This window comes from Puma concolor, chromosome C2 (assembly GCF_028749965.1).
Source record: "Puma concolor isolate L17-30 chromosome C2, mPumCon1.1.hap2, whole genome shotgun sequence".
Taxonomy (NCBI): Eukaryota; Metazoa; Chordata; class Mammalia; order Carnivora; family Felidae; genus Puma; species Puma concolor.
In genome coordinates this window covers 10,457,724-10,479,825 of record NC_141675.1, presented here as the reverse complement: position 1 = coordinate 10,479,825, position 22,102 = coordinate 10,457,724, and the positions used below count along the sequence as shown (strand labels likewise).

The 22,102-nt window shown below is 49.1% G+C and overlaps 2 protein-coding genes across 2 annotated transcripts in view; one reads left to right on the top strand and one right to left on the bottom strand.

The window, feature by feature from the left end:
• The window catches only part of POMGNT2 (protein O-linked mannose N-acetylglucosaminyltransferase 2 (beta 1,4-)), a 50,615-nt gene extending 38,511 nt beyond the window's left edge, over window positions 1-12,104 (top strand). The window contains exons 11-13 of the mRNA XM_086720562.1: window positions 3,097-3,951; window positions 9,191-9,337; window positions 9,972-12,104. Coding sequence (XP_086576688.1) covers window positions 9,248-9,337; window positions 9,972-11,819 — 1,938 coding nt within the window. The 5' untranslated portion in view covers window positions 3,097-3,951; window positions 9,191-9,247 and the 3' untranslated portion in view covers window positions 11,820-12,104. The remainder of the gene's footprint in view (window positions 1-3,096; window positions 3,952-9,190; window positions 9,338-9,971) is intronic.
• Window positions 1,260-22,102, bottom strand: part of GASK1A (golgi associated kinase 1A) — a 48,871-nt gene continuing 28,028 nt past the window's right edge. Inside the window, exons 8-11 of the mRNA XM_086720569.1 lie at window positions 18,908-18,998; window positions 9,273-9,576; window positions 6,127-6,553; window positions 1,260-5,888 (exon numbers count right to left, since the gene is read on the bottom strand). The gene's annotated coding sequence lies outside the window, so the exon portion shown is untranslated. The remainder of the gene's footprint in view (window positions 5,889-6,126; window positions 6,554-9,272; window positions 9,577-18,907; window positions 18,999-22,102) is intronic.

Here is a 22,102-nt window from a genome sequence, read left to right as displayed (position 1 = left end):
CCATTCCTATTGCTTCAAAAAAAATTTTTTTTAAATGTTTATTTTTGATATATGTAGAGAGAGAGACAGAGCATGAGTGGGGGAGGGGCAGAGAGAGAGAGGGCGACACAGAATCCGAAGCAGGCTCCAGGCTCTGAGCCGTCAGCACAGATCCCGATGCGGGGCTCGGACTGACAGACCGCGAGATCATGACCTGAGCCGTAGTCGGACGCTTAACCGACTGAGCCACCCAGGCGCCCCAATACCTATTGCTTTTTGTTACATTGTCCCAGATCTAGCTGCTGGGGCCTCCTTGTGCCTTTTTGATATGTCCTCATCATTTTTGGAGAACTTCCTTACATTCTGGCACTACGAGATATTCCAAGCTCATCTTGTACTTTCCCTGCCCCAGCCCTGGACGCAGTTATTTTTCACAGAGCCCTGGTTCCTTAGTAGAGGATGATACTAGGAATCAATACCTGAGTGCCACCTGAGTGCCAGCTGTGCCGTCACTGCTCCCAGGCTCTCCCGCTGGTCAGAACTAGGAGCTGCCTGTGTGTGAGTGCACTCCTGCCACCCCACCCCCACCCCCAGCTGTTCTGCTCACATCCCTCCTGTTGTGCCAGCCTGAGTCCCTCTTCAGTTCCCTCACCCAGATCTGAGCTGAGGCCCTCAGGGCCACCTCTCCAGCTCCCCAGTGAGACACCCTGCTCGTCGGCCTCTGCATTCCCTTCTTAAGCCCTTTTTTGTCCCTTCCTTTCCTTTCTCAGTTCTTTCCCTCTCCTGACATGATGGATGAATTAACTCTCCCTCCCCCTGGCTCTTTCTGTGTCCTTTTTTTCTCTTCTTACCCCCTAGAGAGATGTCAGAACTCCTGCTATGGGCATGTGAGGACACAGGTTTTCTCTTCTGAGCAGCCTCGGAACTGTCCGTCCAGTGGTATGGACACTGTCCATGTGGTTAGGATAGTTGGTTCCCACAGAAGAACCAGGGACACTGGTCAGAATTGGTCAAATACCAGCAACTTAATGTGATTCAGCCTAATAGCAAAGTAGTTCCTAGCTGGTGGGGCTGGGTAGGGAATTTCCAGGAGGGGGCACATGTTTTTGAAAAAGTATATGCAGCAGTATGATTCTACATATGCAGATGCAGATATAAAATACCAACTTCAGGAGGTAGAGGTTGATGAAATCCTTCAATCTTGGGGGTAGACAGTGTAAAGAGAATCATTACGAATAGGGGATTCTTGGAAGAAGGGGATACTGGACTTTACAGTTGAGTATGGAGCATTAAAGAGTTTCTCTTCTTTATCGGCAGGTACTTAAGTTTGAAAAGACAGGGAAACATTGACGTTTAAGCAGATTTCTTGGCCGTAGGGTTCTGGGCTTGCAGAGATCCTCTCCTGGAGATTAAAAGGGCTGACCGGAGCACAGGCAAAACCCAGCTAAGAAGGCAGCGGCTTGTGTCCTCTCCGTCACTCTGGGGCTGGACCAGAAGTTCTCTGCCTTTGTTCCACAAAAGCCTTGAAGACCTGCATGAAGGACATGAAGTTTGTGGGCTCTCAGGATGGCTGTGACTTTGCCTTCTTCCTTACAGACCAAGAAGGCCCAGTGGGAGTGAATGAGTGGGAGCTTTGTTAAGGAAGTAGCTTTAAGTCCACAGGGTTCAAATCCACAGGAATTTGCTTCAAGTTAGTCATCTGCAGACTTCGGGACTTGGACTGCCATAAGGAACACGCTCTTTGTACCCTGTTCATGCCCAGCTCCCCCTCCAGGCACCCCATTCTAACTCCTAGGCTTGCCTCTCCCACACTGAGTGGAGGGACACTGAGGCTGGGAACTTGTCATTGGGTTTTCTACCTCTGTTCTCCCCCATCTCTGGGCTACTCTGCTCAAAGACTTACAGTAGCTCCCCATTGCCTATAGGATAGAGTTCAGATTTCTTGACCTAGCACCAAGGCCATTGACATTCTGGTCTTTGCTGATTTTTCTTTTTTAGAAAAAAGTTTTTTAATGTTTACTCATTTTTGAGAGAGAGGGAGACACAGAATCCAAGGCACGTTCCAGGCTCTGAGCTGGCAGCACAGAGACTAACGTGGGGCTCAGACTCACAAACTGCAGGACCATGACCTGAGCCAAAGTCAGATGTTTAACCGACTGAGCCACCCAGGTGCCCCATAGTTTCTAATTTCTAATACAAGAGTTTCTTGGAGGGCTTTGTTTACCCAAGTTAGAAGGGTCATGGGGAAACTGATACCAAATAGCCCCACTAGGTTAGAGCACAGCTCAGACCCCCATGTGTTTGCTCCACACAACATGCACAACAACAAAGTTGAATTATTCTTAGTTTAGAGGAACCAAAACCCCAACCCAAACCAGCTTCCATAATAAGGAAAGTTCACAGCAGGAAGTCCAAGTTATAGGGCTCTGAGATGTCACTAGGGTCCTTCCTGTCTCTCCTCCATCATGCCATCCTTGTTCTCAGGCCGGTCAGCAGATGGCAGACAGCGGCCATGGGACAGCACCTTCCTTTGTGTCCAGTGGGTGGGAACATGGGATGTGACTCCTTCCCTCCGTTCTACTTGGTTCTACTCAGGTAGCATGCTATGCTGGGCCAGTAACTGGCCCCAGAGGCTTCTTCTCTTCTGATCAGCCCTCTGGAGGTGGGAGGTAGGTCTTGGCTTCCTCTGCACCTCCTGGGTATCAGGGGGAGGGGTGGCTTTCTGAACAAACCTGGGGTTTTAGTAGGAAGAGGAAAGGAGCACGGATCCTGGGTGGAAATAGTGCCCCCTCTGTCCTTTATTAATGCACTAGACTTGGAAGCCCAAGTAGAGAGCTGGTGACGGACTCTGGCCCAAGATGCCAACAGAGGACAACATGTCCTATCTCAGTCCCCATCTGTGGGAGGAATCCTCTTAGATTTAAAATCCTTTGTTTCAAATGACTGTAATGAAAAGTGACAGTTCCCGCCTCAGCACCAATCATCTTTTGCTTCGAGTCAGATGAAGGCAGCCAAGTGTGTCCAAAATGTTTTAAAATGCCAAACTTCATTGTGCATCCCTGTGGCCCTTTATTAACCATCTGGTGCCTCAATTTTTTCCCTTTTCCCCTCTGCTAGACACTTATTAGGTTGACCCTAATTGCGTGAAATTGCTGTTTTTGTACGTGACAAGCAGTCAGCTATCAGTATTCATGAGGTTCAACGAATACACCATTTCTGACCTTCTCCACAACCCTGTGAGGTGGGTGCTGGGCTCTCGCTCTTGCTGATGGGGAACCTGACTTCAGAAAGGCCGTGCCATAAAGTCACGGAGCTGGGGTTTGAACCCGAGTCTGTCTGGCTTTTTAGCCTTAAACTTGCCTGGACAGCACACATCCTCCTCTGGGAGCCACCGACCACCGGTAATGCGGCAGGAACTCAGAGCCAGGTTGGTGTAGGGTGTGATGTGATAATTCCTGAGATCAGGGGTCTCCAACAGAGCAGACCAATTGGTCAGACTTCTTGGTGCGGTCGGTGCCCTGAGACCGAGGTGTGCTACCTGTCCCCCGCACCCCCCCTGCACCTTCCCTGCCCCCCTGTCGGGGAGGGTTAGCAGAAGGTGTGGCTGCTCTGGCAAGGTGAGAACTCCAGAGGACTTTCCTCAGGCAGGGGGAGGGAGGCTGCAAGGGATGGAACGGGCCTGCCCTCCCTAGCAGAGCCGTGCCCAAGGGGGTGAAGTGGGGCTCATGCACATCAGACCTGGCCTGGCCCTAGCGGGTGGCAGCTGGGTGGAGCAGTGGACGGACTGGGCTGTGCGGGGAGCCACCTGCCTTCGCTGGACCCTGAACTCAGAAGCTGCGTGGCCAGGCCTGCATGTGACCTGCCGCTCTCCCCAGCCTTCAGGAGGCAGCACTCGCCAGGAGTTTAGGATGCCTCCATTTTTAATCCTGCCATGTCGCAGAGTTGCTGGATGATTCGGGGCACCTCTCTAAGGTGAGGAGGACTCGCTCAGTAGTTCACCTGAACGACGGTGCAATTCCTGGGGCGCCTGGGTGGCTCAGTCGGTTCAGCGTCCACCTCTTGGTTTCAGCTCAGGGCATGATCTTGCGGCTTTGTGGGTTCAAGCCCCTCATCAGGCTCTGTGCTGGCAGTGTGGAGCCTGCTTGGGATTCTGTCTCTGTCCCGTCTGCCCTCTCCGACTCACGCCTCTCTGTCTCTTCCAAAGTAAACTTAAAAAAATTAATAACAGTGGAATGCCTTCCTAAGAACAAAGAGCCCTGTTTTTATTCTTTTTTTTTTTAAGTGTATTTATTTTGAGATAGAGAGCATGTGCATGAGTTGGAGAGGGGCAGAGAGAGAGAGAGAGAGAGGGAGACCAAGAATCCCAAGCAGGCTCCGTGTTGCCAGCGCAGAGCCCAATGCAGGGCTCAATCTCCTGGAAAATGAGGTCATGACCTGAGCGGAGATCAAGAGTCAGACGTTAACGAACTGAGCCACCCACGCCCCCCAGAACTCCGTTTTTTAAATAAATTTTTGTGGTACTCATATGAGTTTCCAAGTGCTGCTGTAACAAATTTACCAGAAACTTGGCTTACAGTGACAGAAATTTATTCTCCCACAGTTCTGGAGGCCAACAGTCTAAAACGAAGGTATTGACAGGACCGTGTTCCCTCTGAAAGCTCGAGGAGGTAGGGGCACTTGGGTGACTCAGTCGATTGTCTAGCTATGGCTCAGGTCATGGTCTCCCAGTTTGTGGGTTCGAGCCCCGTGTGGGGCTCCGTGCTAAGCGCTCAAAGCCTGGGCCCTGCTTCAGATTCTGTGTCTCCTTCTCTCTCTGCTCCTCCCCTGCTCACATTCTGTCTCTCTCTTTCTCAAAAATAAATAAACATTTAAAAAAAAAAAAAAAGCTCAAGGAGAGAACCCTTCCCCTTTTTGGCTTCTGGTGGCTCCTGGGAGTCCTGGGTGATCTTTGGTTTATAGCTACATGATTCCAATCGCTTGTCTTTGTTTTTACGTGGCTGCCTGCTCCGTTCCTCTGTGTTTTCTGTCACTTTCTGTCACTAGGGACACTTTCATTAGATTTAGGGCCCACCCTAATCCATTATGATCTCATCTCAAGATCCTTAAATAATTGTGTGTGTAAAGACCCGTTTTCCAAATAACATCACATTCTGAGGTTCTGGGTAGACCTGAATTTAGACATTATTCAACCCACTAGAGTACCTCTAAATATATGAAATTAAAGGTGCTTGGTTTTGTGTGGAGGTAAGTGGGGGCCCACGACCCTGGCCTCGTGTCCTTGTTGCCTACCACCACCCTCGGCCCCCAAGGATGAGGGTCTGCAAACCACTAGGTACTCAAGGCTCCAGGAAGCCCTCGTTCACCATATCTCATGGTGATGAGACTCTGGACTTATAATTTTGAACTGATGCTGGAATACATTAAGACTTTGGGGGCTCTTGGGATTCATGGCCTAGTTCTTTGGTTAAGAGCCACTTGGTGTTTCTCAAATGTGGTTGTACCCCCCAGAATCACCTGGGAGCTTAGTAAAAAAGCAGATACCAATGAGACTTTGGGTGCTGGTCAAAACAGAGTAGACACATTTATCCCTACCCATCCACTAATACAGCTAAAAATACAGGACATTGTGTATAAAACATCGGAAGACTGAAAGGTGGAGAGAAGAACACAGTACTGAGTTCCTTGGATTTTCTATTTGCTTCCTATGTATCCCAGACTGGGTGCCAAAGAAGCCCACAACCCAGAAATGCCAGTGAGCATCGACCAGAAAAAGCCCCAAGGAAAGCTCGCTCTCTCTCTCTCGTCAAAGGACTGGAAAAGGAACAGCCTAACGAAACAAACCTTTTGGAGAGTAACACCCTATTCCTGCAAAACACCAAGGAAGATTGCTTCTCCCCTCCCTCCTGGTTCTAGTAAAGGCTGAATGGACAGCTTAAAATTTTTTTTTTTTTTTTAACGTTTATTTATTTTTTTGGGACAGAGAGAGACAGAGCATGAACGGGGGAGGGGCAGAGAGAGAGGGAGACACAGAATCGGAAACAGGCTCCAGGCTCTGAGCCATCAGCCCAGAGCCCGACGCGGGGCTCGAACTCACGGACCGCGAGATCGTGACCTGGCTGAAGTCGGACGCTTAACCGACTGCGCCACCCAGGCGCCCCTGAATGGACAGCTTAGACATCCATCCTTGCTTTGTGGTAACCAACCAGGTACCCACCCCCACCTTCAGCACTCCAACCTACCCTCCCCCGATGGGTCTGGATGAGAACCTGGACCTTTACCACCACCCAGAGGTAACAAGACGTCCCCCCCCCCACCACGACAGTCCCCTTGAGGTGTCACTGGAGCCTAGACTTCGACCCCCACCCAGTGATGATGAGGTACCCCCTGGGTGTCATTAGAGGCCAGCTGAGGAGCTGATATTTCCTACTCCATGGTTCTGCTGTGTGTGTCTCTCACTCTCCCTGCCAGGGTGCTGTTGGTGGAGGCCACACGGGGAGCGTGGATTTCCTCTCATCCAACGGTAGAGACTCCGTCCTTTTCCTTCCCCCACTAGCATGGTTCTTGCAAAAACCTGCTAAAATAGAAGGTTTAATATAAGCTCCAGAGTATCATAACATTATACCCCAAATGCCCAGGCTAAGTCTCAGCAAAGAAAGGAAACTTATAAAGAACAAAATGGAGATTTGAGAACCGAAGAGTGTAGTAACCAAAATGTAAAAAATCACTGGAATGGCTCAATAGGAGAATGGATATGACAGAAGAAAAAAAATCAGTGAACATGAAAACAAACAATGGAAATTATCCAATTTAAACAACAGAGAGAAAATAGACTGGAAAAAAATTGAAGAGAGCCTTAAAGACCTAAAAAGACACACACACACACACACACACACACACACACACACACATATTTATAATTATATATATAATAAATATTTACAATTATATATATATAATATTTAACATTCATGTACCTGGAGGCTGAAAAAATATCAGAGAAACAATGGCTGAAAATTTCCCAAATTTGGTGAGAGATACAAACCTACAGATTCAAGAGTGAATGAAGCCCTAACAGGGTGAACCCAAAGAAACCCACACCAGGACACCTGATAATCATCAGGCTTCTGAAAACCAGACTCTTCAGAGCCACATGAGAGGAAGGATGCATTATGTCCAGGGGAATGGCAGTTTAGGTGCAGTGGATTTCTCATCAGAAATGTGGAGGCCAGAGTGCAGAGAGAACTGTCACCCCAGAGTTCTGTCCCAGTGAAAATATTCTTTAGGAATGAAGGTGAAATCAAGACTTTGTCACTTGAGGGAAAACTAAGAATTTGTTCTCAGCAAACTTCCCTACAATGGTAATGAAGGGAGGTTCTCCAAAGAAAAGAAATGATAACCAAAGAAAACCTGGGACAAAGAAAGAATGGAAAGAATAAAAATATGTGTAAATGTAATAGGCTTTCCTTTCCCTCTCGAGAAAATGACATTTGACAGTTGAAACCAAATTTGTAATACTGTCTGATGTGGATTTTAATGTCTGTAGAGGAAATGTTGAAGATGATTGCAAGGGAGAAGGGTAAAAGAGCCCAACAGAGATAAGGTCTCTTTACTTAGTCGAGATGTAAAATGTCAATACTAGTAGACTGTGCGAAGTTGCATGTCAATAGTATGATGCCTAAAACAACCACTAGAGAATCTGTACCAAGAAATACACTCAAAAACAGTATATATAGATAAAAATGTAATTCATGGGGCGCCTGGGTGGCGCAGTTGGTTAAGCGTCCGACTTCAGCCAGGTCACGATCTCGCGGTCCGTGAGTTCGAGCCCCGCGTCGGGCTCTGGGCTGATGGCTCGGAGCCTGGAGCCTGTTTCCGATTCTGTGTCTCCCTCTCTCTCTGCCCCTCCCCCGTTCATGCTCTGTCTCTCTCTGTCCCAAAAATAAATAAAAACGTTGAAGAAAAAAAAAATTTAAAAAAAGAATGTAATTCAAATAATCTGCAAGAAGACAGGAAAAAGAAAAGATGCCTGAGCCATACTCCAGACCTGTTACTGAATCAGAACCTCCAGGATCTGTGCCTGGGAATATACAGTTTTAGTGAGTGCCTCTGGGGATGTCGACAACCAGGCAGGTTTGAGAATTTGTGGTCTAGACCAGTATTTTTTAAACAGCAAATTGCTGACCCTGTTAGGCTGTAAAATCAATTAAGGTGAACACCCACCCCACCCCCCCCACCCCCACCTTTTAAAACAGAATAGAATATCGGGCTGGAAAAGGAAACACTGGAGTACATTATAGCTAGTCAGAGTAATTCTTTGTGAAATGTTCTGGTGGGGAATATAATGTGCATACGTATGAATGTGTGCGTGCTCAACCCTTAGATGAGGATAGGCTGGAAGAGACAGTGTCCCCAGGAATGACCGTCAACTGATGCTGGGTAGGAGTTGGTAGACGAGTAGCCTGGCTTTCTCAGAGTAGCGACGGGCTCATTGATGTGCCCTCTGTTGGCTTCACTCCTTGTCCCTCTTAATTCCCTACTCTCCTACACAGGTTTCTTGGGATAATTTCTCAAACTATTTTGACTCCAACCCTTATCCCTGATTCCAATTCTGAGGGAACCCAGCCTAAGCCACTGCCTCTTTCTGAGCAGGACTGCACTTTGATCTTTGTGATCGCAGGGAGAGGGAAGTTGCAGGACACCAAGAGTCCAAAGCTAGCCCCAAGGGAATCAAGGGGCAGCTCCGTCCCTCCCCAGTGCAGTGCCGTGTAGGCATCAGGTGTTACGCGTGCTCCTCCTGTGAGGCCTGAGCGTGAGATCCGTCAGTCTGAGCCGTCCTGGGCTTCACAGCAAGTGTCACCCTTCCCCAGAGCGCAGAAAAACGGAGCAGGTGGTGTAGCCCAGCCAGGCCTCTCTGTCGGGGTGTCAGTGGTGACGTGCAGACACAGTTCTATTACTGGACCACGGAGGGGGCACAAACCTACCCGTCCTTTCATGGGACTCTGAAAGGCATGATTTCCAAATGGGAGCTTTAAACAAGAGCAGAGGGTCCCCCGTATCCCGCAGGTGCACCTGCTGTGTGTCCTAAGAAGGCATACTGGGGTCCTGGGGTACAGCCTGGCAGTGACACTCACAGGCCTTCAGTCCCACGTAAGGAAAAGTCCAGCAATGCCAGGTCCCTACCCAGGATTTTCCCCGTGGCCTCTCATCACAGGTCCTCTGGTTAGCTGTGGCCACAGTGGTGCTTCATAACAAACAGCCGCAGGATTCCATGATGGACAACAATAAGCACTTACCCAGCTCAGACGTCCCTGCATTGACCGGTAGTTCTGACGATCTTGGTTCTGAACCTGGGGGTCAGGTGAGCTACACTGGGCTTGGCCGGAGCAGCGCTGCTCCACACGCGTGTCACTCCTCCTGGGACCGGAGGTTAGGCTGAACACGTTCTCCTCACGGCAATGTCATAGGTATAAAGAGGGCGAGGCCAGCCACACATGCTCTTTTCAAGGCTCCGATTATGCCTTCTCTGCTAACACTTCATTGGCCAAAGCAAGTTATGCGGTCAAGCCCAAAGTCAAGATGCGGGGATGTATACTCCCCCTGTGGAGGCAGAGGGGAAGGGAGGCAGTGAATATTTGGAACAGCCGTCTAATCTACCACACCTTCGAACGCGCAAGATGGTTCAAGAATCCAGTGCGGGGCGCCCGGGTGGCTCATTCGGTGAAGCGCCCGCCTCTTGACTTTGGCTCGGGTCATGACCTCAGGGTCGTGAGATCCAGCCCCGGGTGGGGCTCCACGCTGAACTTGGAGTCTGCTTAAGACTCTCTCTCTCCCCCTCTGCCCCTCCCCTGATCGGTGCCCGCATACACGCTCGCTCTCAAAACAAAAAGAGAATCCAGCGTTGTGGCAGGCACAGTGCCCGACACGCCGCAGGAGCCTAAGGTGACCGCAGACAGACCGTGCCGACACCTTTCCCTTTTCCTTGTCTCCCGCAGGCTTTTGCCGACCGTCAGCGTGCCCGCAGAGATGGGTCGAGCCCGCCAGGCCTGTGGCACTCCCCGGGGGCTGTCCTGTCACTAGGGCCCCGTGGTGGCATTAGGATGCACCTGTCGGCGGTGTTCAACGCCCTCCTGGTGTCCGTGCTGGCAGCGGTCCTGTGGAAGCACGTGCGGCTGCGTGAGCATGCGGCCGCTCTGGAGGAGGAGCTGGCCCTCGGCCGCCAGGCCCCAGAGCCGGGCCCCGCGCTGAGGATCGACTACCCCAGGGCGCTGCAGACCCTGATGGAGGGAGGCACACACATGGTGTGCACGGGCCGCACGCACACTGACCGCCTCTGCCGCTTCGAGTGGCTGTGTTACTCCAGCGAGGCCGAGGAGTTCATCTTCTTCCACGGCAACGCGTCCGTCATGCTGCCCAACCTGGGCTCCCGGCGCTTCCAGCCGGCCCTGCTCGACCTGTCCACCGTGGAGGACCACAACACCCAGTACTTCAACTTCGTGGAGCTGCCGGCCGCCGCCCTGCGCTTCATGCCGAAGCCCGTGTTCGTGCCTGACGTGGCGCTCCTCGCCAACCGGTTCAACCCCGACAACCTCATGCACGTCTTCCACGACGACCTGCTGCCTCTCTTCTACACCCTGAGGCAGTTCCCCGGCTTGGCCCACGAGGCCCGGCTCTTCTTCATGGAGGGCTGGAGCGAGGGCGCACACTTTGAGCTCTACAAGCTCCTCAGCCCGAAGCAGCCACTCCTGCGGGCACAGCTCAAGACCCTGGGCCGGCTGCTGTGCTTCTCCCATGCCTTCGTGGGTCTCTCCAAGGTCACCACGTGGTACCAGTATGGCTTCGTCCAGCCCCAGGGCCCCAAGGCTAACGTCCTGGTCTCGGGCAACGAGATCCGGCAGTTCGCACGGTTCATGATGGAAAAGCTGAACGTGAGCCGGGCAGGGGCTCCCCTAGGCGAAGACTACATTCTGGTCTTCAGCCGTACCCAGAACAGACTCATCCTGAATGAGGCAGAGCTGCTGCTGGCACTGGCCCAGGAGTTCCAGATGAAGACGGTGACGGTGTCCCTGGAGGACCACGCCTTTGCAGATGTCGTGCGGCTGGTCAGCAACGCCTCCATGCTGGTCAGCATGCACGGGGCCCAGCTGGTCACTGCCCTCTTCCTGCCCCGTGGGGCCACTGTGGTCGAGCTTTTCCCGTATGCTGTCAATCCCGACCACTATACGCCCTATAAGACGCTGGCCACGCTGCCTGGCATGGACCTCCAGTACGTAGCCTGGCGGAACATGATGCCAGAGAACACAGTCACGCACCCTGAACGGCCCTGGGACCAGGGGGGCATCGCTCACCTAGACCGGGCGGAGCAGGCCCGTATCCTGCAAAGCCGCGAAGTCCCGCGGCATCTCTGTTGCCGGAACCCTGAGTGGCTCTTCCGTATCTACCAGGACACCAAGGTGGACATCCCATCCCTCATCCAGACCATACGGCGCGTGGTAAAGGGCCGGCCGGGGCCGCGGAAGCAGAAGTGGACTGTCGGCCTCTACCCAGGCAAGGTCCGGGATGCGCGGTGCCAGGCGTCAGTGCAGGGCGCCTCCGAGGCGCGCCTCACCGTGTCCTGGCAGATCCCGTGGAACCTCAAGTACCTGAAGGTGAGGGAGGTGAAGTACGAGGTGTGGCTCCAGGAGCAGGGTGAGAACACCTATGTGCCTTACATCCTGGCCCTGCAGAACCACACCTTCACTGAGAACATCAAGCCTTTCACTACCTACTTGGTGTGGGTCCGCTGCATCTTCAACAAGATCCTCCTGGGACCCTTTGCAGATGTGCTGGTGTGCAACACGTAGCGAGCGTGCCGTGGCCAGGCCTGGGTGGGGGTGTGGCTCCTCCAGCTCAGTGGCCCTGGGCCCACTAGCCCCGTGTGGTGGCTTCTGGGAATTGTTTATTTATTGAGCAGGCCTGCCCCAGGCTTGTGCCCCCATGTCATCTTACTGCATCTGGAGTGTGGGGTCCACAGTCCTCTTTGCCCTGGTACGATGGGACCCTCCCAGCCCCCTTCTCCCATCCTGAGCATCCAGACCGTGGAGAAGGTCCTTAGCAGGAGGAGGAGGAGGAGGAGGAGGAGGAGAAGGAAGAAGGAAAGTAAGAACCCTAAGGAGCCTCTGGCCGAGTAATCGTGCCGTTCCCTACGGAATCTTTCTGGTTGATCTCCAGGTGTTTGGAAACTGTGAGTAGATCACGTGGTTGCTTGGGTGGGTGGTTCATCAGCTTCCGTCATCATGAAATTCGCCTGTAGCACAGTGAAGGTGTGTGTGGAACATTCATTAAATGATTATAAACATCTTGGTCCAGTCTTTTTTTTTTTGGACAGCAGGAAGCGGGCTGTTAGTCGGTACCCACATGCTCTTTAACCCCAGCTGTCACCCGAGGCGACGTGGTGATGGGAAAGCACCGAGGACTGTGACGTGAGACAGGCTGGTTGGATTTCCTCTTGATCGCTGGACGGATATCGCATTTCCGGCTAAGTGGGGCAACGAGGCTGGAAGCTGGAGGGACAGGGCTGTGGTGAGCAAGAGCAGTGTCCACCAGGGGGTTTTCTTAGGCTAAAGAGGACTCACAAGACCACAATAGACCACACTTGGCATCAGGTCCCCTTAGAAGGACATAGGACAGGACGTTCAGCAGGACAACGTAGAGCACTTTTCTTCTGCAGGAGGAGCCCTCACACCAGTCCCGGGGCCATCCTCGCCCTGTTCTGCAAGTCCCTGCTCGAGGGTGATGGGGCAAGACCCAGTAGTTGGGTCCAACTACCCCCAGTAGTTGGGGCCACTGGCTTAGAAGCCCCATAGGAGCCATTCTCTTTCAAACAACGGTTTTAGTTCCCAGGGTCCTCAAGGAACATCCCGGATTCTAAAGCCATTGCACTCAGGGGAGCCCCCAGCTCTGGCGTCCCACCAGATATTTTAGTTCTTTCACAGTCCTTCCAGTGCAGATGTAGCTTATCTGTCAGACGTCAGTTTTACTGTGAGCAGTTTTGCCAAATAGCACACCTGACATTCCACCTTTGTCTGGCTTCCGTGGAAACAGCTAAGATCAACTGTGTCCTGAGAGAAGAGAACCTGTTGCAAGTTTGACTCCTGGGAGGGACAGAAAGGAGGTCCAGGAGGTAGAGTCCCAGGCTGTAGCTCAGTTCTCAGATTGTCGCACCAAGCCGATCAGGAGTTCTGGAGCCAAAGTTGTGAATTAGATGAGTAGCCTGGTCACTGGCTGAGGGCTGCTGTGGGAAGCATGGCCTTGGTGCCGGTTGGTGGTGGGTTCAGAGTAAGAGATCTAAAGTGGCACATTCTCATGGCCACCTGTGCCTCCCTGACATTCCTCTTACCCAGAGTATCTTTGGCCCTAACTGTAGCCTCCATATGCCGCCTTCTCCAGCTGCCACGTTCATCCACACAGAAAGATTCAATTCATTTGGAAGTTTCAGACACCGCCGGTGTGGAGGTAAAATGACCCAATTATTTGGAAACCATTTGGTGGGTTTTCACTAAAGCTGAACACATCGTTACCCTGTATCTTGGCAACTCCACTGCTAAGTATACCCAAGAGAAACGAGTACTTATGTCATCAAAAGACATGTATAAAATCTTCACGGCTCTACACAGCCAGAAATTAAACCCAGAGTTTTATCAACAGGTAGATTCATGCCAAGGACACAGCAATTAAAAAAAAAAAAAAAAAGAAATCTGGGTATACGCAGCAGTGTAAATCTTACAGATACAACGTTGAGTGAAAGAATAAATGTTGTACGATTCCATTTCCATGAAGTGCCGGAAGAAGAAGAAAAATCTATGGCAGTAGAAGTCAGAATCGCTACTGGGAAGGGTAAAGACAGATGGACACAAGGGAACTGGGGAGGTTGGGAATGTCGAGCTGGGCGGTGGTCACACAGCGATTATCCGAGTAAGCAGTCATCAGCTTATACTTGAGATTCGTGCACTTTATATACTTTACGTACATTATAGCTTAATTAAAAAGAAACAAAACCTTGGCTCAAGGGGCAACTCTTCTGGAAAATTCAGTGTGTGTCTCCTCCAGCTCCTTGGTAATTAGGGCCTGCCGCATCCCCCAAACCCCAGCCATGCCCCCGTCATGGCCTGATACTCTGCTCCTGCACGGGGTTGCCCACAGGCTAGCCGCTCTGTGTGGGTGTTTATGTGCGTGGATCATGATGTAGAAGAGGGGCCATGAATGGTTCACTGTTTCAGTGAAATGATGGATTTCTGCCTGTGTCCAAATGGCTTTTCACAAATTTATAACTCTGGTTTTTTTTCTCTTAACATTATAACATGAACACTTCACCATGTCACTGAAAGTTATTCTCTGAAAACAAGATTCTGGTTGGCTGTAAACCATTCCATTGGACGGACTCACAAAAAAATGGATACCCTTTCCCCAGATCACAGCATCTGTTACCTGGCACGAACCTGGACCTATGTGCCCAACAGCCCAGCCCAGGCCCTTCAACAGCACTGACTGTTTTTTCTTTTGCTTCTTCTTTTTGTTTTTAACCTATTTCTTTCATTGATGTTTAGTTAATTTACAGTGAAGTGCACAGATCTTTTTTTTTTAATATGTGAAATTTATTGTCAAGTTGGTTTCCATACAACACCCAGTGCTCATCCCAACAGGTGCCCTCCTCAATACCCATCACCCACCCTCCCCTCCCTCTCACCCCCCATCAGCCCTCAGTTTGTTCTCAGTTTTTAAGAGTCTCTTATGCTTTGGCTCTCTCCCACTCTAACCTCTTTTTTTTTTTTTTTTTCTTCCTTCCCCTGCCCCATGGGTTTCTGTTAAGTTTCTCAGGATCCACATAAGAGTGAAAACATATGGTATCTGTCTTTCTCTGTATGGCTTATTTCACTTAGCATCGCACTCTCCAGTTCCATCCACGTTGCTACAAAGGGCCATATTTCATTCTTTCCCATTGCCACGTAGTTGAAGTGCAAAAATCTTCAGTGTAGAGTTCCGTGAGTTTCACTCATACATATTTCTTTGTGCCCCCACGCCCTTGCAAGATGTAGATTATTTCCATCATCCCCATATTTGCAGATAAAAAATTTTTTTTAATATTTATTTTTGAAAGAGAGAGAGAGAGATTGAGAGAACCTGTGCAAGCAGCAGAGGGGCAGAGAGGAGGATACAGAATCTGAAGCAGCCTCCATCCAGGCTCCAAGCTGTCAGCACAGAGCCCGATGTGGGGCCCAAACTCACAAACCGCAAGATCATGACCTGAGCCGAAGTCGGATGCTTAACCGACTGAGCCACCCAGGTGCCCCATATTTGTGGTCTTTTTAAACATTGGAGATTTAGTAGGCAAAAATTGCTTGTTAGTATATGGGAGTCATAAGAGCGCACTTAACATTTAGGGTATTAACATTTTGTCATTACTGTTTGTTTTAAATTTGTGTTTTAACACGGCCCATCAAAGGATCAGGGGAAGGGAAGGGCAGCGTGAGAGCTGGGATCTGGAGTGCTCAGGAAGCCCCTCCGACAAGCCCTTCACAATAACCAGTGGCTCCCTCCGCACCCCGTGAGCCAGCTCTGAGGTCACCTTGCTGGCTGGGGGGGGGAGGGGTGGCAGCAGGCCAGTGCGAGGCTGGGAGGGGAGCACACCTGGACACCTGATGCAAAGCAGACACCGGAGGGGTGCTCCTCAACCCCTGACTGTCTAGTCTCTGGCCGCCCCTCTCGGCCACCCCTGTGTGGTCAGGCAGTCTAGGTTCACCTGCCTCTGCCCCAGGCGTCTCCCAACAGCGCGTATGGCCCCATGGAGGGTGTCTTCGTGAGGGCCTCCCCCTCCCAGGACAGGAGGGTAGCATCAGGCCTGCACATAGTCCTCTTCAGATGTGGGAGAGAGTGGAAGGGAGGCAATGACATGCTGCTGTTCCTCCCGCGGGGGGTGCGGCCCTGCTCTCTCCCTGTCCTCGGGGTTGAAGATGGTGACAGTCTGACCAGGCCCTCCTGGTCAGCACCACGGGCAGAGACCAAGGCCGCACCCACATGCGGAAAGGCGCTGTGACGTCTCCCTTCAGGAGCCATACTGGCTGTGGGACTCCAGGGCCTTTAAAAAAAGTTTTCCTATCTCACGTTCAGGTCCTTCATCTATTTTGAGTTTACTTTTGTATATGGTGTAAGAATGAAATCCGGCCATTTGTAGCAACATGGATGGAACTGGAGGGTGTTATGCTAAGTGAAATAAGTCAGGCAGAGAAAGACAGATACTGTATGTTTTCACACATATGTGTATCCTGAGAAACTCAACAGAAGACCGGGGGGAGGAGGAGTTACAGAGAGGGAAGGAGGCAAACCACAAGAGACTCTTAAATTCTGAGAACAAACTGAGGGTGGATGGGGTGTGGGGGGAGGGGAAAGTGGGTGATGGGCATTGAGGAGGGCACCTGTTGGGATGAGCACTGGGTGTTGTATGGAAGCCAATTTGACAATAAATTATATTTAAAAAGAAAAAAGAAATAAATAAAGGAGTTTTCATTTCTCCTCCCAAAGGAAACCTCATGAAGCCACACAGCTAATTTAGAATTTGAGATAATTCTGTCTGACTTGGGGAATAAAAAGCACGAAAAGGTGCAGTTGCCTTCTGGGAGCTTACATCCTATGGAAATAACCTGTGCCAGGATGTTGCGCTATCAGACTTCATAGGTTCAGCTAGGTCAGCCTTTTTCTAGGATGGCTAAGGTGTAGCAAACAAAATACAAAATACTCCAACTTGAATTTCGTGGAACAAATATTTGGCAACACTACCTTCTTCCAACTGATGGAAAGTGTGAGGCGGGGAAGGTTAATAATCCCTGTGCCCCTTGCTCCTGTTGTCCGAGTGGAAACCAGAGGCACTGGTGGGAGGGAAGCCTCACACATGCCTCGGCTCCAGTAAGAAGTAGGGATGAAGCCAAATGCCTGAAAAGATGCAGGGAAACTGGTTGTCTCGTGTGCATTGCTGATAGGAATGTAAAATGTAGTCTGGGAACAGCTTGGCAGTTTCTTAGGAAATTAAACATATCACCATGAAACTGCACTCGTGGGCATTTACCCCAGGGAAAAAATTCTGCATGAGAATGTTAGAGTAGCTTTAATTGTATTAGCCCCAAACTAGAAATGACCCAGCTGTCCTTCAGTGGGTGAGCTGTAAACAAACTGTGGTCCCTCTGCACCAAGGGATACTAAATAATAAAAAGGAACAGTAATAAAAAAAAGGGAACAGACTATTGATAAGAGCAACAATCTGCACGGATCTCAGGGGCGTTGGGCTGAGTGAAAAAAGCCAGTCTCCACAGTTTACATACTGTGTGATTCCATTTCGATACCATTCTTAAAATGACAAAAAAGGTAGAGATGGGGAACAGGTTTGTGGTTGCCGGGGGTTAGGGTGGGTGAGAATAAAAGGGGTGGGTGTGACTACCTAGGGGTAGCAGGAGGGAGACCTTTGTAGTGCTGGAACAGTTTCGTATGTCGATTGCCGTGGGACTTAAGGGACCTACACGTGACAAAGTGACATGGAACCATGCACGTACAGTATGGCAGTGTTAAGTTCGTGGTTTTGGTATTGTACGATACTTATGGAAGATGTGTCCACTTGGGGAAACTGGATGAAGGATACACAGGACCTCCCCGTACTATCTTTGCAACCACTATGAATTTGTAATTATGTCAAAAGTTAAAAAAAAACAAATCCTTGGGAGGAGGAGAGGAGCAGGATGCAGCCTGGGCCTGGAGGAAAAGTTCAGGGAACTGCACAGCCTTGGAGGCTGCTACTGGAGCTGTGAATTCAGGAGCCAGAAGCTGAGCTCCGGTCCGAGGCTCAGGATGTCACGGTCACTGTCGCAGCTGCTGCCACTGTCACAGCCACCTCAGTCACCACAGAGCCAGTGACCGAAAATAGCCGAGAGGAGCAAGAAGACGTCCTCCACCTCACTCTCCAACCGTCCCACGAGTGCATCCAAATAGTGGCATCTAATTTGCATCCCGAGACCTGCTGGGCTGCAAGGGAGTCTGGGTAATAGCATATGCAGCCTGGGCAGCACAGGAAGCCTTCCTAGGAGGGCGGGTTGGATGACCTGATCCAAATTACACATCCACCACTGTCACCCCCCAGGGCTAGATGTGTCTTTGTGTGGGGACAGAGCTTCAATGTGTGCAGGGCAAAGAAAGAATGTATCTATTCCTTCCCACCACAAAAGCCAGCAAGATGCCTGGTGTGAGTGTGTGTTTTAAATGTTCACTAGAATGAGGCAATCAAATGTGCAAGAAGCATTCACCGTTGGATTTGCCTTTATGCACTAGCCTCCCTGGTTACGCCCTGTGTCAGTCACGTGGACATGTGGAGGTGAGGCCCTTGTTCCTTGGTGTTATGCGGGGTCTGTGGTATAAATGATCCTCCAGAAAATGATGCTGGGGAGACACACACAAGAAACTTTAAAAATCATTATCTTGGGGAGGAGCCACGATGGCGGAACAGCATGGAAGTTTTTTGTGTCTCCTGTCCATGAAATACAGCCAGACCAACACTAAACCATCCTACACACCTAGAAAACTGATTGGGGGATTAACACAACAATCTGCACAACCTGAACCACAGAATTCATGTACGCGGCACGGAGAAGTGAACTTGGGGAGCGAGAAGGTGCAGGAAGGGAGGTGCTTTTGTGGGCCAAGAGAGGACGGAGACTGGGGCGGGGGGGTGGGGGAGAGAATATGGGAAAAGCACCCCTCCCCAAAAGCAGCTGGAGAAAAAGTGGAAAATTGGAAACAGCCGCAGGGACTAAACTAAAAAGGGAGAAAGGAGAAAGGAGAAAGGAGAGGGCTTAAATTCCATTAAGACTGTAAACAAGGGGAGCGCAAAGGCTGCAACTCCGCAGCTCCATACCTGGCGGTGCTCTGGTGGGAAGGGCGAATCCCCAGGAGCAGAGTGGGGTCCGGGAGGTTCTCGGTCCACACAGGGAAAAGTGGCTCCACTGCTGGAAGGACATTTGGTAGAGACTGTTGAAGCCACCTGGTCCCCACAGACCCCAGAAGGCGGCCACATTCGCTGGTGCTGGAACAAGGTCGTTGGGGATAAAGTCTGGTGCCAGATGTGTGTTGTGATTTTCCATAATCACGGAAACCCTGCTGCTACACCGTCTCGCGAACTTTTTCTGAGGCGGGCGGCACCTGGCCGCAGTCTCGGGGCACCAGCACCAACAGGGTCCAGTGGACGTACCTGGGTGCAGCTGATATTGGGCCATTGCTCATTCGGCCACTGGTCGGTGAGACCCTCCCGCAGAGGGGCGGAATGGGTCGAAGCCACAGTCCTTCAGAAGTAAGGCACCAGGGAAAACAGCCGCATCTGAGACAAAACTCGGGAGAGAGGTGCTGCCTGGGACCTGGTCACGGAGAGTGAAAGAGCGGGGAGTGGACGAAAGCTGAAGACAGAGGACGGGTGCACAATTGCTGACCCAGGAGAACAGCCTGGGTGGCTGGGTGACGCCATTTTAACCGCTCCAGCGGATGCGCATGCGCACTATGAGCACCGCACGCTCCGCCCCAGTAGGCCAGCAGCACCATCTAGTGGAGAGCGGAGCTGTTACACTGAGCCCCACCCAACTGCGCCAACCTCGCTCTTCAACACAAGTCTCACCACCTGCTTAATTTATGGACTCTAAAGCACTACATAGACTGACTTCTAGGGGAAAACGAAGCAATTTCAGTCCTACTTCAATCTGTTAGCAGGTCCATCTATTCAATTTTCTTTCTTTTTTTTTCTTTTACATTTCTTTATCTTGAATACAGAAAGAGAAAAACTCATTTTTATTTTCAATTTTCATTAAAAATATTTTTCTTTAATTTTTATCACTATATTTTTTACTTTTGTGTAAATTTTTTCAAATTCTATTTTACTTCCATCACTTTATTCGAGTCTACTTAAGTGTATTCACCTTTTCAAATTTTCAAATGATTTCCTTTTTCTTTCTTTCTTTTTCTTTTTTTCCCTTTTTCATTTCTTTTCTTTTTCTTGAATGAGAGAGAAAAACTTCATTTTTACTTTCAATTTCTATTAAAAGTATTTTGCTTTAATTTTTTACCATACTTTTTGCTTTTATGTAACTTTTTTCAAATTCTATTTACTTCCATCATTTTATTTTAGTCTACAGTGTATTCACTTTTTCAGATTTTCAAACGATTTCCTTTTCTTTTTCTTTCTTTTTTTAATCTTTTTTTCTCTTTCTTGTTTCTTTTTCTTGAATACAGAAAAAGAAAAGATTCATATTTATTTTTAATTTTTATTACTTTAATTTTTTCTACTTCATTCTTTACTTTTGTGTATATTTTTTCAAATTCTATTTTACTCCCATCATCTCATTGTAGTCTACTTCAGTGTATTCATTTTTTCAAATTCTCAAACGATTTCTTTTTTTTTCTCCCCCCCCCCTTTTTCCCTCTAATCTGTCAAACCACTTTCAACACCCAGACAAAACACACCTAGAATCTAGCATCATTTATTTGGTTTTTGTGTGTGTGTGTTTTTAATTTTTTAATTTTAACATTTTTTAAATTTTAATATTTTTTAATTTTAATTTTTCTACCTCATTAATTCCTTTTCTCCCTTCAAAATGACAAAATGAAGGAATTCACCCCAAAAGAAAGAGCATGAAGAAACGACAGACAGGGATTTAACCAACACAGATACAAGCAAGATGTCTGAACCACAATTTAGAATCACAATAATAACAATACTAGCTGGAGTCGAAAATAGATTAGAATCCCTTTCTGCAGAGATAAAAGAAGTAAAAATTAGTCAGAATGAAATTAAAAATGCTATAATTGAGCTGCAATCACAGAAGGATGCCGCGGTGGCAAGGATGGATGAGGCAGAACAGAGAATCAGTGATGTGGAGGACAAACTTATAGAGAATAATGAACCAGAAAAAAAGAGAGAGATTAAGGCAAAAGAGCACGATTTAAGAATTAGAGAAATCAGTGGCTCATTAAAAAGGAACAATATCAGAATCATAGGGGTCCCAGAAAAGGAAGAGAGAGATATAGGGGTAGAAGGGTTACATGAGCAAATCATAGCAGAAAACTTTCCTAACCTGGGGAAAGACATCAAGATCCAGGAAGCACGGAGGACTCCCATTAGATGCAACAAAAACCGACCATCAGCAAGGCATATCATAGTCAAATTCACAAAATACTCAGGCAAGGAGAGAATCATGAAAGCAGCAAGGAAAAAAAAAAAAGTCCCTAACCTACAAGGGAAGACAGATCAGGTTTGCAGCAGACCTATCCACAGAAATTGGCAGGCCAGAAAGGAGTGGCAAGATATAATCAGTGTGCTGAATCAGAAAAATATGCAGCTGGGGCGCCTGGGTGGCTCAGTCGGTTGGGTGGCCGACTTTGGCTCAGGTCACGATCTCACGGTCTGTGAGTTCGAGCCCCGCGTCGGGCTCTGTGCTGACGGCTCAGAGCCTGGAGCCTGTTTCAGATTCTGTGTCTCCCTCTCTCTCTGACCTTCCCCCATTCATGCTCTGTCTCTCTCTGTCTCAAAAATGAATAAACGTTAAAAAAAAAAATTAAAAAAAAAATATGCAGCCAAGAATTCTTATCCAGAAAGGCTGTCATTCAAAATAGAAGGAGAGATAAAAAGTTTCCCAGACAAACAAAAATTAAAGGAGTTTGTGACCACTAAACTAGCCCTGCGAGAAATTTTAAGGGGGACTTTCTGAGGGAAGAAAAGATGAAAAAGTATGTATATATAGAGAGAAATAAATAAATAAATAAATACCAAAAGCAACAGAGATTAGAAAGGACCAGAGAACATCACCAGAAACTCCAACTCTGCAAACATCATAATGGCAATAAATTCATATCTTTCAGTAGTCACTCTAAACGTCAATGAACTCAATGCTCTAATCAAAGGACATAGGGTAACAGAATGGATAAGAAAACAAGATCCATCTATATGCTGTTTACAAGAGACCCACTTTAGACCTAAAGACACCTTCAGATTGAAAATAAGGGGATGGAGAACCATCTATCATGCTAATGGTCAAGAAAGAAAGCCGGAGTAGCCATACTTATATCA